The 17,779-nt window shown below is 43.0% G+C and overlaps 2 protein-coding genes and 1 long non-coding RNA gene across 4 annotated transcripts in view; 2 read left to right on the plus strand and 1 right to left on the minus strand.

Annotated features, from left to right (window-relative positions):
- Window positions 1–17,779, minus strand: part of LOC101471554 (uncharacterized) — a 291,948-nt gene that overhangs the window by 153,571 nt on the left and 120,598 nt on the right. The window lies entirely within an intron of this gene.
- Window positions 1–17,779, plus strand: part of LOC143420416 (uncharacterized) — a 33,352-nt gene that overhangs the window by 9,535 nt on the left and 6,038 nt on the right. The window contains exon 3 of the long non-coding RNA XR_013100251.1: window positions 17,100–17,183. This is a non-coding gene — a long non-coding RNA (uncharacterized LOC143420416). The remainder of the gene's footprint in view (window positions 1–17,099; window positions 17,184–17,779) is intronic.
- On the plus strand, window positions 4,393–16,870 carry LOC106675722 (uncharacterized). Its single transcript, XM_076888725.1, has 3 exons — window positions 4,393–4,548; window positions 10,873–12,225; window positions 12,649–16,870. The coding sequence occupies exons 1-2, from the start codon at window positions 4,393–4,395 to the stop codon at window positions 12,205–12,207; spliced, it is 1,491 nt and encodes a 496-aa protein (XP_076744840.1). The 3' UTR covers window positions 12,208–12,225; window positions 12,649–16,870.

The raw sequence follows: 17,779 nt of genomic DNA on the forward strand, positions 1-17,779 counted from the left end.
ATTCTTTATCTTTTCTTCAAGTTGCTTCCGTACGTTTTTCGGCGCTTAACTACTCCCTCAGTTTTCAGCCGATTTTCTCAGTTCAAATCTTAAAAAATTCTGCTCTTTCTGCTAATTCCAGCTATGACTTTTGGTGCTCATAACTTCTATACTTTTTGAGATATTGATTTTTCTTTTCAATATTTTTTGCCTATTTCTGCACATTATCAGTGGCCTCACTGATTTTCCTTGCCGGGTTGACCTGTGTTTTAGCTCAGTGAGATGAGCATCCGTTCTCGGACTGGGAGGCCCGGGTTCAAATCCCGCTTATGACACCATTTTTTCAGTTAACTCTTTTCAACACAAATTTAAGCTTTTTCACCCCTTTTCAGCACATTTTTCAGTTTTTTTCACCACTTTTCAGCAGAAATATCAGCTTTTTCAACTGTTTTCAGCAAAAACCTCTTTTCAGCAGAATTTTGCTCATTGAACTCTTTTCAGAAGAAATTCTGCTGATTGAACTCTTTTCAGCAAAATATTCAGAGTTTTCACCTCTTTTCTGCCCAAATTCTGCTTATTCACCTCTTCTGTAAAATTTTCAACCTTTCCACCTCTTATCAGCACAATTCTCAGCAGCTTCTATGTCATCTCTTGTGTTGGAGTGTCCTCTTGTGGCGCCTTTTGGGTAGTGCCTTATCAGCACAATACTCAGCCTCTTCTGCTCATTTCAGGACAATTGTCAGTCTCTCCACCTCTTCTTTGTGAGAAAGAGTGTGGCGCAGTGAGATATGTACCTGCCTTGAGTACCAGAAGGGCCAGGTTCGAATCCTGCTCAGGGCAAAAATTCATTTTTTTTTTCAACCTTTTCAGCTTTTTTCACCAGACATCTTCAGCGTTAAGGCATCCACACAGCATTTTCGCAGGAAATGCAAATTTTTCTAGTTCTTTATTATTATTCTTCAAGTTGCTCCGTTTTTTCCGTTTTTTGTCCGCTAACTACTCCTTCAGTTTTTGTGCTATTTTCTCAGTTCAAATCTTAAAAAATTCTGCTCTTTCTGCTCTTTCCTGCTATGACTTTTGGTGCTCATAACTTCTATACTTTTTGAGATATTGATTTTTCTTTTCAATATTTTTTGCTCTTTTCTGCATATTATCTGTGGCCTCACTGATTTTCCTTGCCGGCTTGACCTGTGTTTTAGCTCAGTGAGATGAGCGTCCGTTCTCAGACTGGGATGCCGGGGTTCGAATCCCGCTTATGGCAAAATTTCTTTCAGTCAACAGTTAAACTTTTTTAACTCTTTTCAACACAAATTTAAGCTTTTTCACCCCTTTTCAGCACAATTTTCAGTTTTTTCACCACTTTTCAGCACAAATACCAGCATTTTCAGCTGTTTTCAGCAAAAACCTCTTTCAGCAAAATACTGCTCATTCAACTCTTTTCAGCAGAATTTTCAGTTTTTTCTACTGTTTTCAGAAAAAAACTCTTTTTAGCAAAATTCTGCTTATTGAACTCTTTTCTGGAAACAAATTCTGCTGATTGAACTCTTTTCAGAAAAGTTTTTCACTTTTTTCTGCTATTTTCAGAAAAAAACTCTTTTCAGCAAAATATTCAGTTTTCACCTTTTCTGCCCAAATTCTGCTTATTCACCTCTTCTGAAACATTTTAAGCCTTTTCACCTCTTATCAGCACAATTCTCCGCCTCTTCTGCTCATTTCAGCCCAATTGTCAATCTCTCCACCTCTTCTTTGTGAGAATGACATTGGCTCAGTGAGCTAAATAGCTGCCTTTAGACCAGGAGGGCCCGGTTCAAATCCTCATTAAGGCAACATTTTTTTTTCAACTTTTTCAGCTTTTTTCTGCAGACATCCTCAGCCCTTAAGGCATCCACACAGCATTTTCGCAGGAAATGCAAATTTTTCTAGTTCTTTATCTTTTCTTCATCTTCAAGTTGCTTCCGTACGTTTTTTGGCGCTTAACTACTCCTTCAGTTTTCAGCCGATTTTCTCAGTTCAAATCTTAAAAAATTCTGCTCTTTCTGCTAATTCCAGCTATGACTTTTGGTGCTCATAACTTCTATACTTTTTGAGATATTGATTTTTCTTTTCAATATTTTTTGCCTATTTCTGCACATTATCAGTGGCCTCACTGATTTTCCTTGCCGGGTTGAGCTGTGTTTTAGCTCAGTGAGATGAGCATCTGTTCTCGGACTGGGAGGCCCGGGTTCAAATCCCGCTTATGGCAACATTTCTTTCAGTTAACACTTAAACTTTTTTTTAACTCTTTCCAACACAAATTTCAGCTTTTTCACCCCTTTTCAGCACATTTTTCAGTTTTTTCACCACTTTTCAGCACAATTACCAGCTTTTTCAGCTGTTTTCATCAAAAACCTATTTTCAGCAGAATTCTGCTCATTCAACTCTTTTCAGCAGAAATTTTGCTAATTGAACTCTTTTCAGCAGAATTTCTGCTTATTCACCTCTTCTGTAAAATTTTCAGCCTTTCCACCTCTTATCAGCACAATTCTCAGCAGCTTCTATGTCATCTCTTGTGTTGGAGTGTCCTCTTGTGGCGCCTTTTGGGTAGTGCCTTAGTAAATGTGAACCAAGCAAAAACCTCTTTTCAGCAGAATTCTGCTGATTCACCTCTTTTCTGCAAAGTCTTCAGCCTTTCCACCTCTTATCAGCACAATACTCAGCCTCTTCTGCTCATTTCAGCACAATTGTCAGTCTCTCCACCTCTTCTTTGTGAGAAAGAGTGTGGCGCAGTGAGATATATACCTGCCTTGAGTACCAGAAGGGCCAGGTTCGAATCCTGCTCAGGGCAACATTTTTTTGTTTTTGTTTTTCAACCTTTTCAGCTTTTTTCAGCAGACATCTTCAGCGTTAAGGCATCCACACAGCATTTTCGCAGGAAATGCAAATTTTTCTAGTTTCTTTTCTTTTTCTTTCTTTCTTTTTTTTTTTTTTTTTTTTTTTTCTTCCTTTCCCGTTTGGCTCTTTTGCCATCAGAATTATTGTCTAAAGGCAAAGAAAGATGCCCAACGGATTTACTTTACCAAATTGACCATCCCAGCCTTGCCATAATGGTCTATTTTATTCACCTTTTATTGTTTATTTTATTTTATTTTCACTTGTTAAATACGGGACAGGCTTGACTGGGGAAAAGAAAGGAGAGAAAGAAAGGGAAAGAAAAACAGCGGGGAAGAGGGACGGGGATAAAGGGCAAAAAACAAAACCCAACAAAATAAGTAGACAGAAAATACGTATACCAATCACCTGGATCACCTGCAACATAATAAAGAACATCATGATGATCTATGGGAATATAACAGTAAATACTAAATATTAAACATTATTGTGCAGCACGTAAGATCGACAGCGCACAGTGTGCTTTGAGGTAGGAGCCAAAAAGGGTGTCGTTTGTGTGTGTGAGCACCCGTGTGTACACCTGTGAGCATGAACGCGCTTGTTTTTAAAAGGTTCCTTCATGTAATGATCTGCCACTATCCCAGAAAGAGCTGGGGAGAGCCCCAGATGAGGGGTCACTCAGCAGCTGGGGAGCAGAAGCCAGGGGGGGTTGCAGTGACGCGCCTGTGAGCTCCGCCAGCAGCCAGCTGTGCCAGAGTGACCGAGCCCCAGGCCAAGAGGCCGAGGGCACCTCACCCACGAAGTGGCCTGAGTGAGACCCTCACCCACGAAGTGGCCTGAGTGAGACCCTCACCCACGAAGTGGCCTGAGTGAGACCCTCACCCACGAAGTGGCCTGAGTGAGCCCCAGGCTCCAGTCCCCGACAAGCAGCCACCAAGGAGTGAGCCGGTGTGTACCTGGACGCACATCCCCAGACACAAAGAACCACCAACGCACTGATGTCAAGATCCTATATGTATGTGATATGAGAGTGTGAGTAATGTGGATATCTAAGTTGTGGGATGAAATTTAGGCACCGACAGCTAGAAGGGAGCAGAGGGGGGGATGCCTCCCCTGCACCCTGGTGACACACCTTTACCCTAAGGCCCTGCATGTGTGGGTGATTGTGGTGGAGCGGGAAGAGGGAGGCAGTTGGAGATGGGGAGGGAAGGAAGGGAGGGGCACGTGACCCCTCCCTGGGCCCAGCTGACCCCAGTAGGCACCCCCATACTCTGCCCAGGCCCATCCGGACCTGGGCCCAGTTCAGCAGCGCCGCCTGGCCCCACAGAGCCTGGGACAGCCCACCCGACCCCACTACAGAAAACTGCACCCACCCTGTCATCCACTCATCTTCCAGACTACACAAGACAATAGACACCCAGGCTGAGAACTTCCTCCACCTCTCCTATATCTCCCCCTCCTGCAGAGTTAGTTCCTGAAGAGAGGAGACCTCCTGCAAGCTGTAACAACCTCCCCCACCAGTTGAAGAGCCCCCCAGGTGGCTCGATGCACTGGCGACACCCTACGCCAGGGCTGTACCCCCAGACACCCACCCACCCCAGCAACACACAAACCGGGACCCAAGCCCCCAAGGCCCAGCCAGGGCCCCAGCCCAGAGACAGAGCACCCCCAGGACCCACCCAGGGGCAGCCAGGCTACCAGGTCAGTAACCCATGTCCGTCAGCACAGACCCTCCCCCCTATGCTCCTGGGGAATCCCCCGACGCCCCAAGTAGGGCTGTTCGATATAACGATTTATATCGGATGACAATATAAAAACTTCTATCGTTTCATTTTACGCTATCGTTTTTTTTGTGGTGTCGCAAAATAAACTGTTTACGGCAATATTTTTTCATTATTTTGATGGTCACTGTAGTGGCTATGTTAATTTCTTAAAGTTCTCTCTTTCTCTTATATTTAATATAACCACACTACAGACAGACAAGCGCTTGTTTTTATGCCTTGTGGTTAGCAACAGCGATGGTAAAACCACCGCGTGTCCGCTTGTTTATTTTCCACATAAACCTTTCACAATAAAGCTCAAGATCCTCTCGAGACTTTTCAAAATAAACAGAATCACGTGAAAGATGCAGAGTATTTATGGATGAGAAGCAAGAAAGAGCCGTCAGGTGCTAAAAAATAAACCTTAGACTCAAACGTTAGAACAGGCTTTCCCCCGCAGCATGTTGTATAATAAATACTCAGAAAGAAAACGGCGGCTGTTACAACCTATGTCTAAAAATGTATTGTTTCATGCATCAGTTAAAACACTCGACTCCAGGTAGGCAACGCCCAGCTGGAAAAACTTCATGCAAGTCGAGCTGCCCGAGATTCACAGAATTTACAGAAAATATCACATTTTTGTGATTTATATCGTTATTGGACGATAGATGTCTTAATATCGGGATATGAGATTTTTGGTCATATCGCACAGCCCTAGCCCCAAGCCCGTCCCTACCCCCAAACCAATCACAACAGCGAAGGTGGGACCAAACTATGACACCCCCCCCCCCTCCCCACTAGGTGATGGAGCTGATCAAAGGTTTCTAAGGTTATGTTTCTGGGAGGAACCTAAGTCACCCAGTCGCCGTTTAATATCAGGTATTGCACTAATGCAATAATCAAAGTTTCTGTTTTGGCCGGGTTTACCGTATTTTCGCAACTATAAGGCGCACATAAAAGCCTTAGATTTTCTTTAAAAAGTGCGGCGCGCCCTATAGTGCAGTGCGCCCTGTGTGTTGTAAGGAGGACGTAGTAGAGAACACCTTGAGAACGCTAAAGGGTGAAGTGTGGGCGCTGATCGTATATACCGGACAATCGCACATACCTGTATAAAAGGACAGGTATGTGCATTATGTGGAACATCGTTGTTTTAACAACCCTGAAAATGGCAAAGAGACACGCCTATGAAGCACAGTTTAAACTGAAGGCCATCAGCTACGCGGAGGAACATGGAAATCGAGCAGCCACGAGAGAATTTAAGATGAATGAATCAATGGTTTGCAAGTGGAGGAAGCTGGAAAACAAGCTCCGGCAGGTCAAGAAAATGCAGCTGAGTTTCCGCGGACATAAGGCGAGGTGGCCCGAGTTGGAGGAAAGACTCGAGCGGTGGATCATCGAGCAAAGAACGAGCGGGAGAAGCGTTTCAACGGTCACCATTCGGCTAAAAGCAGTTTCACTAGCTGAAGAGATGAACATTGAACATTTCCAAGGAGGTCCGTCTTGGTGCTTTCGTTTCATGAAACGGTGCCATTTTTCCATCCGGACCAGGACTATGGTAGCGCAGCAACTTCCAGCGGATTATAATGAAAAGCTGGCCATCTTCCGCTCCTACTGCAGCAAACACATCAGCGACAAAAACATCCAGCCCAGCCACATCACAAACATGGACGAGGTGCCGCTCACTTTTGATATCCCGGTGAGTCACACTGTGGAGAAGAAGGGGACCAGCACGGTAGCGATACGCACAACGGGGCACGAAAAGTCTTCTTTCACTGTTGTGCTTGGCTGCCATGCTAATGGACAGAAACTGCCGCCTATGGTGATTTTTAAGAGAAAGACTTTGCCTAAAGAGAAGTTTCATTACATGAAGGAACCTTTTAAAAAAACAAGCGCGTCCATGCTCACAGGTGTACACGCGGGTGATCACACCCACAAACTACACCCTTTTTGGCTCCTACCTCAAAGCACACTGTGTTCTGTTGATCTTATGTGCTGCACAATAATGTTTAACATTTAGTATTTACTGTCATATTCCCATATATCATTGTGATGTTGTTTATTCTATTACTCTTGTTCTCTTCTGCTTGCTTTCTTTTTTCTTTCTCAGCAGGTGATCCAGGTGATTGATATATGCATTTTTTTTTTCTCTGCCCGTTCTGTTGGTTTTTGTCTTTTGCCCTTCTCCCCCGTCCCTCTTCTCAGCTGTTTCTCTTTCCCTCTTTCTTTCTCCCCTTCTTTCCCCCAGTCAAGTCTGTCCTGTATTCAGTAAGTGAAAATAAAATAAACAATAAAAGGTGAATCAAATGGACCATTACGGCAAGGCTGGGATGGTCAGTTTGGTAAAGTAAATCCGTTGGGCATCTTTCTTTGCCTTTAGACAACAATTCTGATGGCAAAAGAACCAAACGGGACAGGCCAAAAAAAAAGAGAAAAAAAAAAAGAAAAAAAAAAAAAAGAGAAGTTTCCAGCAGGAATCATCATTAAGGCAAATGAAAAGGGCTGGATGGATGAGGAAATGATGAAAGAGTGGCTGAGGGAGGTGTATGTAAGGAGACCAGGTGGTTTTTTCCACGCATCACTGTGACTCTATGCGTGCCCATCTCACAGCCGATGTGAAAAAACTAGTGAAACAAATGAACTGTGAGCTTGCTGTCATTCCGGGAGGCCTGACAAAGGAACTCCAACCGCTGGACATCGGTGTGAACCGGCCGTTCAAAGTAAGGCTGCGAGCGGCGTGGGAGCAATGGATGACCGATGGGGACCACAGTTTGACTAAGAGTGGAAGGCAGCGCTGGGCGAGTTACGCCACAATTTGCGAATGGATTGTAGATGCTTGGGCTAACATGTCTGCTGGCACTGTTGTTCGAGCTTTCGCAAAAGCCGGCATCATTTCCGAGGAGCCGCACGGCACGGAAAGTGACTCTGACAGTGAAGAAAGTGAACTTGGCATGTTTGATGGAGATTTAGTGCAGCTGTTCAATTCAGACACAGAGGATGAGGACTTCGATGGGTTTGATTGATGACAATTACCGGTAATAAAAATGTGAGTACCAAACTCAGTTTTGCTCCCGCTTCATTTTTAGATACACATACTTGTATGTTTGTATGCTGATGATGATGACAATTACCGGTAATAAAAATGTGAGTACCAAACTTTGTTTTGCTCCCGCTTTATTTTTAAATACGCACACTTCTATGCTGATGATGATGACGATTACCGGTAATAAAAATGTGAGTACCAAACTCAGTTTTGCTCCTGCTTTATTTTTAAACACGCATAATTGTATGCGCCCTATAATCAGGTGTGCCTTATGTGTGTGTTAAATACAGTAATGGCACACATAACTGAGACTGCGCCTTTTAGTACAGTGCGTCTTATGGTCGTGAAAATACGGTAGCTGTAAGCAGTTATTGTTCAACCATTGTTTAATGTTGGTTAAACATTCAATCAGATTGGAGAGCTTATGAGCTTCAGCAGGCTTAAACGAATAATATAGCTGAATATCGTCAGCAAAAAGATGATAAGATACTTCAGGAAACTGCTGTATTATCTGACTTAAAAAATGTATATTAAAAACAGAATAGGTCCCAGCACAGATCCCTGAGGAACTCCACACAACAACTCTGTAGGTTCCGACATGATCTGGTTTGCAGACACACTAAAACTCCTTTCAGATATATAAGATGAAAACCAGTCTAGAACAGAGCCAGACATCCCAACCAGGTCTCTCAGTCTGGTCTCAGATATGGGAGACATAAGGCGAGGTGGCCCGAGTTGGAGGAAAGACTCGAGCGGTGGATCATCGAGCAAAGAACGAGCGGGAGAAGCGTTTCGACGGTCACCATTCGGCTAAAAGCAGTTTCACTAGCTGAAGAGATGAACATTGAACATTTCCAAGGAGGTCCGTCTTGGTGCTTTCGTTTTATGAAACGGTGCCATTTTTCCATCCGGACCAGGACTACGGTAGCGCAGCAACTTCCAGCGGATTATAATGAAAAGCTGGCCATCTTCCGCTCCTACTGCAGCAAACACATCAGCGACAAAAACATCCAGCCCAGCCACATCACAAACATGGACGAGGTGCCGCTCACTTTTGATATCCCGGTGAGTCACACTGTGGAGAAGAAGGGGACCAGCACGGTAGCGATACGCACAACGGGGCACGAAAAGTCTTCTTTCACTGTTGTGCTTGGCTGCCATGCTAATGGACAGAAACTGCCGCCTATGGTGATTTTTAAGCGAAAGACTTTGCCTAAAGAGAAGTTTCCAGCAGGAATCATCATTAAGGCAAATGAAAAGGGCTGGATGGATGAGGAAATGATGAAAGAGTGGCTGAGGGAGGTGTATGTAAGGAGACCAGGTGGTTTTTTCCACGCATCACCATCGCTGTTGATCTGTGACTCTATGCGTACCCATCTCACAGCCGATGTGAAAAAACTAGTGAAACAAAGGAACTGTGAGCTTGCTGTCATTCCGGGAGGCCTGACAAAGGAACTCCAACCGCTGGACATCGGTGTGAACCGGCCGTTCAAAGTAAGGCTGCGAGCGGCGTGGGAGCAATGGATGACCGATGGGGACCACAGTTTCACTAAGAGTGGAAGGCAGCGCCGGGCGAGTTACGCCACAATTTGCGAATGGATTGTAGATGCTTGGGCTAACATGTCTGCTGGCACTGTTGTTCGAGCTTTCGCAAAAGCCGGCATCATTTCCAAGGAGCCGCACGGCACGGAAAGTGACTCTGACAGTGAAGAAAGTGAACTTGGCATGTTTGATGGAGATTTAGCGCAGCTGTTCAATTCAGACACAGAGGATGAGGACTTCGATGGGTTTGATTGATGACAATTACCGGTAATAAAAATGTGAGTACCAAACTCAGTTTTGCTCCCGCTTCATTTTTAGATACGCATACTTGTATGTTTGTATGCTGATGATGATGACAATTACCGGTAATAAAAATGTGAGTACCAAACTCAGTTTTGCTCCCGCTTCATTTTTAAATACACATACTTGTATGTTTGTATGCTGATGATGATGACAATTACCGGTAATAAAAATGTGAGTACCAAACTCAGTTTTGCTCCTGCTTTATTTTTAAATATGCACACTTGTATGCTTGTGTGTTGTTGTTGATGACGATTACCGGTAATAGAAATGTGAGTAAGGTAAATGTGAGTAAGGTCCTCAACCTTTTTTGCGCCACGGACCGGTTTATGCCCGACAATATTTTTCACGGACCGGCCTTTAAGATGTCACGGATAAATACAACAAAATAAAACTAGTACCGGTACCGAAAAAAGAACATTTATTCATAACACACGTGAAAAGACCCAGGAAAACCGAGTTAACGATAAAAACTAACAAAATAACGCTGAAAACCGATAAAAACCCTGAAAACCATACATTTTACACCTGAGCCTCAACTCTCGCGGCCCGGTACCAAACGACTCACAGACCGGTACCAGTCCGAAGTCCGGGGGTTGGGGACCGCTGGTGTAGCAGATTCTTAGCTGGTGTGAAGTTAATACAGCCACGGAGTGATGACGGGGTCGCGGTAAAGCTGTCCATCCACATAGAGCCGGTCCACAGCGATGGCAGCGCGGGAGCCCTTCTGGATGAAGCCACGTCAGATTGTGAAGAGGACCCTGCGTCGTTACAGGATCTCTTTTGGGAACTGCCGATGCTTTGATTTCTAAAAGTAGCTGGTGATTGTACACATGTAGACCAAGGGCGTTTTGGGCTAACATAGAAAAGGATAAAGCTAGTAAAAGCCAAAGCAAAGCTAGCAGAGTTTACTGACGCAATGTCAACAGACGTGTCACCGTGCATACTGCTGCTGCCGTCTTGCCCCCAAAATTAGTGCCCCCCCTTTCACCCTTCGCACCAACTGAGCAGTGGAGAATAACACCAACAGGGGCAGTAAACTGAGCTAACTAGGAGCAGCTAGCTAGCCCAACTCAGCAGAGGTTTTCCCAGAGAGATGAAGAGCGTAAGAACTGAGGGATGATTGTGATGACAGGGGTGTATATTTGCATGTCGGGCTGTGCACACGTCATCACAGATCGTCTGCCTTAAAGGCGTGAATAAAGGTTTCCTCAGCCAGGCGTGATATCCCATACCCCGTGTGTTGTACCGAGTGTATTGACTGAAAAGAAACTACTTCAACCTTTGGTTTAAAACTAGTGTTAATGGAAGAAGTTTGAAGGTTGAGTTTGTTCCACGACTGCATTTCACTCACTGCCTCTGTTTGTATCTCTGTCACTCCAGGACCAAAATGGAGCGAGACGTCAGCGCTCTCAGGAGGCCGACAAACCTCACAGAAGAAAGGAACAGAAAAAATACAGCTGTGATGAGTGTGGGAAGGATTTTACTAAGGCTGGAAGCTTAAAAATACACCAACTGATCCACAGTGAAGTTAAACCATACAGCTGTGATGAGTGTGGAAAGGATTTTACTTATGCTGGAAGCTTGAAAAGACACCAACTCATCCACAGTGGAGTTAAAGCATACAGCTGTGATGAGTGTGGAAAGTCATTTACCCTGGCTGAACACCTAAAATCACACAAACCTGTTCACAGTGGAGTTAAAGCGTACAGCTGTGACTTGTGTGGAAGGTCTTTTACCCATGCTGGAAGCTTAAAAAGACACCAACTTCTCCACAATGGAGTTAAAGCGCACAGCTGTGAGTTGTGTGGACAGTCTTTTACCCTGGCCGAACACTTAAAAACACACCAACTCATACACAGTGGAGTTAAACCGTACAGCTGTGGTTTGTGTGGACAGTCTTTTACCCATCCTGGAAGCTTAAAAGCACACCAACTCATACACAGTGGAGTTAAACCGTACAGCTGTGACTTGTGTGGACAGTCTTTTACCCAGGCTGCACACTTAAAAAGACACCAACTCATACACAGTGGAGTTAAACCGTACAGCTGTGACTTGTGTGGACAGTCTTTTACCCGGGCTGGAAACTTAAAAAGACACCAAGTCATACACAGTGGAGTTAAACCATACAGCTGTGGTTTTTGTGGACAGTGTTTTACCCATCCTGGAAACTTAAAAGCACACCAACTCATCCACAGTGGAGTTCAAGCGTACAGCTGTGACTTGTGTGGACAGTCTTTTACCCGGGCTGGAAACTTAAAAAGACACCAATTCATACACAGTGGAGTTAAACCGTACAGCTGTGACTTGTGTGGACAGTCTTTTACCCGGGCTGGAAACTTAAAAGCACACCAACTTGTCCACAGTGGAGTTAAAGCATACAGCTCTGATCAGTCTGATAAAGCTTTTACTCATAGTAGCAGCCTACAGAATCATCAGGTTACCCACTCTGGATTCAAGGCGTACAGCTGTCACATTTGTGGAAAAACCTTCCGCTGGCCAGGCAACCGAAATATTCACCTACGCATTCACACCAAAATTGATGTTTGCTGCTGTGATCAGTGTGGCAAAATTTGTGTGACATACAAAAACTTAGAGCAGCACATGTTTTCCCACACTGAGGAGAGACCTTATAAATGTGACCTGTGTGAGAAGACTTTTAAATCTCCACATTACCTCAAATCACATCAAAAGATTCACAGCAGAAAGAAACTCTAAAAGTGCAGTTACTGTGAGGTATGTATTTTTCTTTTTACAGTTATTTCGAAGTATTATGTGAATGAAATTTAATTTCAAAGCTTATATGAGACATGAAAACTTCACATACAGAATATTGAGTAACATCTGACACAAATTTCCTGAAACTTTCCTGATATTGCAAAAACGTAACATTTTAAAAGCTTCTCTCATTTCTAACATTCACACTCCAATGGATGCAATGCATATGCAGAGTAGAGCATCCAGGGGTTTAAACCACCAATCTTCCCATTAAGTAGATTACCTACAAATTAAGAGTTATTGCAGCCCAGTAAGCTGACTGTTATAATGTAAAAATTAAAATGTGGAAGTTGGCAGAGCTGCTCTTTATTTCAGGCGACGTTCAGGATAGAAATGTTGAAGGAATTCCCTGACTTACACGGTCATTGTGTCTTTGTTTAGAAGCAGAGCAACACAGATGGATCCCTGTCGTCACTGTGGTGGTGGGAAAGTGTTTCGCTGTGATCTTTGTGGAAAAACTTAGTCATTTAAAGAGCCTAAAAATACGTCAACGCAGACACACTGGAGACGAAATGAATTACTGCAAAGAATGTGGGAGAGGCTTCCCCACATCAAGTGAATTAAAACAACATGAACTCTGTCACAGTGGGGTAAAAAAGCACGTTTGTGACCAGTGTGGGTCATCCTTCATCAGTGCAGGTAATCTTAAAGAGCATAAGAGTGCACACAGGAGAGAAACCATACAAGTGCAGACACTGTGACCAAAGGTTCTCACAGTCAGATATTCATAACCTTCATGAACTTACACACATTGAAGGGAGCTACAGCTGTGACCAGTGTGACAAGAGCTTCAAGAATCTCAGTTCATACCCCGAACACAAACGATCCCACGCTGTAAATAAACTGTTTCACTGTTACCAATGTGCAAAAACATTCACTTCGTTATCTGCTCTGTGCAAACATCAGCGTGATCATGCAGGACTGAAATCACTGTATCACAATCAATCTGAAGATCCTCTTCTGGTTTCAGGATCAGACTTAAAAACCTTGAGATCAGGCTCCACAGATTTCAGCTGGAGTCTCCTGTAAAGAGTGCAGCTGATGTCACACTTGGATCTGATGAGCTAGCTCTGCTTTCTGGACCTGCAGTGAATAATCCTAAATGTTACAGTTAGGGAACTACAAGTGTGTATATATATGTACATCAAGTTTATCTTTTATTTTTTTTCCTTTGGATAATTTTACAGTGGTAAACAGTAGTGGTAGAGCTGTGCGATATGACCAAAATCTCATATCCCATTATAAGACATCTTTTGTGCGGACAACGATATAAATCACAAAAATGTAACATTTTCGGTAAATTCTGTGAATCTCGGGCAGCTCGACTTGCGTGACGTGTTTCCAGCTGGGTGTCATGTACCTGGAGTCGAGTGTTTTAACAGATGCATGAAATTATACATTTTTAGACAGAAGTTGTAATGGCTGCCATTTTCTTTGTATTTATTACACGGCGTGCTGCGGGAAAAAGGCTGTTCTAACGTTTCAGTGTAAGGTTTATTTTTTTAGCACCTGACGGCTCCTTTCTGCTTCTCGTCCGTGAACACTCTTCATACTCTTTCGCAAGATTCAGTTTATTTTGAAAAGTCTCAACAGGATCTTGAGCTTTATTGTGAAAAGTTTTTGTGCAAAACAAACAAGCGGACTAAGGACAGCGCTAGTAAGTACTAGAGATGGACCGATCCGATATTACGTATCAGTCCAGTACTGACCTAAATTACTGGATCGGATATCGGAGAGAAATAAAAAATGTAATCCGATCCATTAAATATCTAAAAAGCACCTCACAAAACTTGCGACATGGCACAACTCGGCTCATAACCATAGCACATCGGAGCTGTATGCGTCACGTGATGGAGCAGCTGTGGCATGGGAGACCTGTCGGCGGTCTGGTTGAGCATTTGGAGCCTCGCTACCAAACCGTCATTTCAGTTATCCCAGAGAGAAGTAAAGCACGTGTGCAAGTTCATCTCTGAATGTTTGTAAAGCATTCCCACGTTAAGCTTAACAACCGATATATGGAGCGACTGCCTCTTCTCTCTCCCTCCCTCTCCTGCTGCTACTTCAATCGTGAAACTGATTAATGATCAGCTGATCGGCTTTTCTGTCGCGAGTCTGTCTCTCTTGTTTGTTTTTGGCCCACTTTGCACCAGAAAGAGGAAACCAGCAGCTGAACAACAGCAGCACGTTTAAGCTTGATAATCTGTTGGTAGAATTTATTTAATATTACTTTCTACACCAGGATCCTTTTCCAGCTGACGGCTGTAACTGTGCAGGGGCGGAGCAAAGTTTAGCCAGGGGGGCCGATAGGGCATGAACAGCGAAAAGGGGGCACAAAGACGTACTTTCTTTCTTATTCTCATTTAAAATATCTAGCGTTTAATAAATAATTATCTGAATCTTACACGCAAAGTTTTAATCTGATGTAAAATGTATAGAAGTCCATTACTGTATATAGTAACTATTAAGTCTAATATACCCTAGTAAGCTGTAGTACTTTTTCCTTTGGGAAGGTACCATCTGTGCAGTCTGAAGTTCTGTTGAAGAAAGATGTTGAATCTATTTAACTATCGTTAAAAAATAATTGATTTCTGTGTATTTTTTTTCACACTGCATCAAATTAAAGTTGATTACGTCGATTAAGCATCATGAGGTGGGGGGTGGTTCCCTATTTTTATTTTTTATTTTTTGCTGGCAGTTTGCCATCCTATTAGTTAGGCTGCTTACTCTTTAAAATACATGAATAGGGAGGATGGTGCAGGTTTAAGGTTATTAGATTGATCAGTTTTGCTGAACTATGAAATATTTTGGGTGCAGTGTATTTATTGCATACAGGTATAACAGAATAGCTTTAGTAGGTTTTTTTAAAACTAGAGTTTGAACTTATACAAAATGCAGCAAGATATTAAAAAACAGTTTATTGATTAAAAACACACTATCGGATTCATATTGGTATCCGCTGATATCCAAATTTATGATATCGGCATCGGACATAAAAAAAAAAAAAAAAAGTGGTATCGTGCCATCTCTAGTAAGTACTCTCTGCTTATGACCCAAAAACCCCCACAAAAAAACAGAAGTTTTAGGAGTGACGGTGAGAGAGAGAGACAGCAGAAAAAGAGAGAGAGCGAGTTCTGAACAACTCAGAACGAGGCCTCAGAACAAATAAAATCAATATTCGAACCCAAAGTAAAAACAAGATCCAGTGTGTGCCCTTTGTTATGTGTGGGGCCTGACACATGCGGCGTAAAATGAAAATAAACCATAATGTTGATAAAATTTCTGGCAAAGACGTTGGAGTCATCATCAACATGTAGGTTAAAATCCCCAACTAAAAGCAGTCAGGACAACCTCATAGTAGAGGACAGGACGTAGGTGATCCAGGAAAAGAAAAAAAGGACACAAAGACAAAGGTGTTCTACTAAGTTGAGAGCAGGACACTGTGCAGACCAGTCAAGTTCTCCCACACCAAACTCTCTTTATGGACCTTGCTTTGTGCACTGGTGCACAGTCACGTTGGAAGAGGAAGGGGCCATCCCCGAACTGTTCCCACAAAGTTGAGAGCATGAAAATGTCTGCTGAGCTGGAAGCAGCCGGAAAGCTGTAGAAGCCCAGAAGTGGAATGTGGAAGTTAATAAACACACTTGTCCTGTAAAAGAAAAAAAGAAAAAGAAAAAAAGGACAGGAAGTAGCTGAACTCCAACAAAAATAAGCTGTTTGGGCCAGCTGGACGATTCACTACAGCACAATAAAAAGGATCCTTATTTCCGACAGAAAATATCCAATTTTCACTCAGTCAGGTCTCAGTCAGAAATAAGAAGTCCAGTTTTTTAGAAGATATAAAATCGTTAAGCATGAACGACTTATTAGTCAATGATCGGGCATTAAAAAGCACCATGTTCAGCGGGGTGGAAGGATCGTTTTTAGCAGAGGCTCGAATTATTGGACGTAAATACTCACCAGTGGCGGTCCTAGCCAAACAGGCGGTCCTATAGGCTAGGACCGCCACTGGTGAGAATACACCTCCCTATCTCCTTACCTTTTGTTTTCATGCTGATATCAGCTTTAACCAACACAATAAAGTCTCTTTTTATTGTTGTGTAGTGTGAGATTATTATATTATCTTATGCCACATTATACCCCTAATTAAAGATTGTGAAATTATTATGTAGTTTTAGTTTCCATTATTCTCCTGACTTAGAAGAAGGTGATAACTATTACATTTATTAAACTGATTTGTATTTCATTAGACTGCTGACTTATTATGAATGGATGATATTGTTTTATGATGCATGTTACTGCTGCGTTATAAGAAATATTGTTTTCAGAGAGTCATGGCCTTATTTGTCTGATTAGAAAAGAACAGAACATACTGCACAGGAAGCCAAGGTCATAACTTCGGCTCACTGAGAGAGAGAAAGAATGTGGATGTTTAGGTTTTATGACTTTGGAGGGGGGCTGAAGGTATAAGAATGTGAGAAACGCTCAGACACTTCAAGATCAGGCGGACACCCTCCCGCGCTCATCTCCCCTCCGGGTGGTTTATGCTCAAAAGTGTTGTATGGAATAATGAGAATTGTATGGAATAAAATGATTGTTGATTGTGCATTTATGTGTTGTCCTTCCTTCAGCCCAAAGATGAAAGAATTGGGAGAATTTAACAGTAGAACACGATTTTATCACAGGCAAGGCCATGGAAGCTCTCCTATCTGAAACTGTTCTGTGAGCAATATACCTTCAACTCTCCCTAATAAGGGCATGCTGTCGGTTTCATAGCATTTATCAATTTTTACCCACCAAGTTGACAACATCACTCTCTCACTCTCTGTGGGCAGAGCAAGAAGAAGGCTTCCATATCCTGGATTTTTCCAAACATGATCCGAAGCCTCGGCGCAGTGCGGCCCATCCCTCATCTAAAGGTAAGCGCCGAGCTAATGAGGTCTTCTGCTGCTCTCCTCGTTGTCTGTTCACAGTTTATTGTGAACACGTTGAGAGAAGAGTGAGAGAGTGTTTGGAGAAAAACACCAGCTAATCATTAGCTCAGCATGCTGGGAGAAGTTGAGCATTTGCTCGCAGAAATTTGGAGCAGAAAAGTCTTTTCATTGTTCCTGCAGCTGTTTTTCTGCATGCACCAAACCTCTACGGCCTCAATTCTATTTGAAGTGATAACAGGAAATCTGATCTACAGCTGCACCCTATCATCTAAACAAACTTGAGCACATTTTATTTTAGTCATTGTTTTCTTCTACGTGCAGTACAGAAAATCTCAACAAAAGTAATCAGTTGGCATCTGTGATTAGTTAGTGTGGTCTGAACAACTTCTTCTTTGATTGGGTGACAGCAGTTGAAAGTAATTGGATGTGACAATTATGGGGAGGGCCCTGAATAATGTTAAGAAAATGGCATTTTAAAAGCTGTCACAGTTGGCACTGAGCTCTGGAAAAATTGACGTTTTTACTGGTCTTTGAACGCCGCTTTTTCTGCCAGGCAGAAAGCAAGGGTTTAAAGCCGCCCA

This window comes from Maylandia zebra, linkage group LG9 (genome assembly GCF_041146795.1).
Source record: "Maylandia zebra isolate NMK-2024a linkage group LG9, Mzebra_GT3a, whole genome shotgun sequence".
NCBI classification, from domain to species: Eukaryota; Metazoa; Chordata; class Actinopteri; order Cichliformes; family Cichlidae; genus Maylandia; species Maylandia zebra.

Bases quoted from the DNA above. Each gene is read 5' to 3' on its own strand.
- LOC106675722 (XM_076888725.1), top strand. From the start codon at position 4,393: ATGCACTGGCGACACCCTACGCCAGGGCTGTACCCCCAGACACCCACC. The intron at 4,549-10,872 runs GTCAGTAACCCA...CTGTCACTCCAG, and splicing joins AGGGGCAGCCAGGCTACCAG to GACCAAAATGGAGCGAGACG.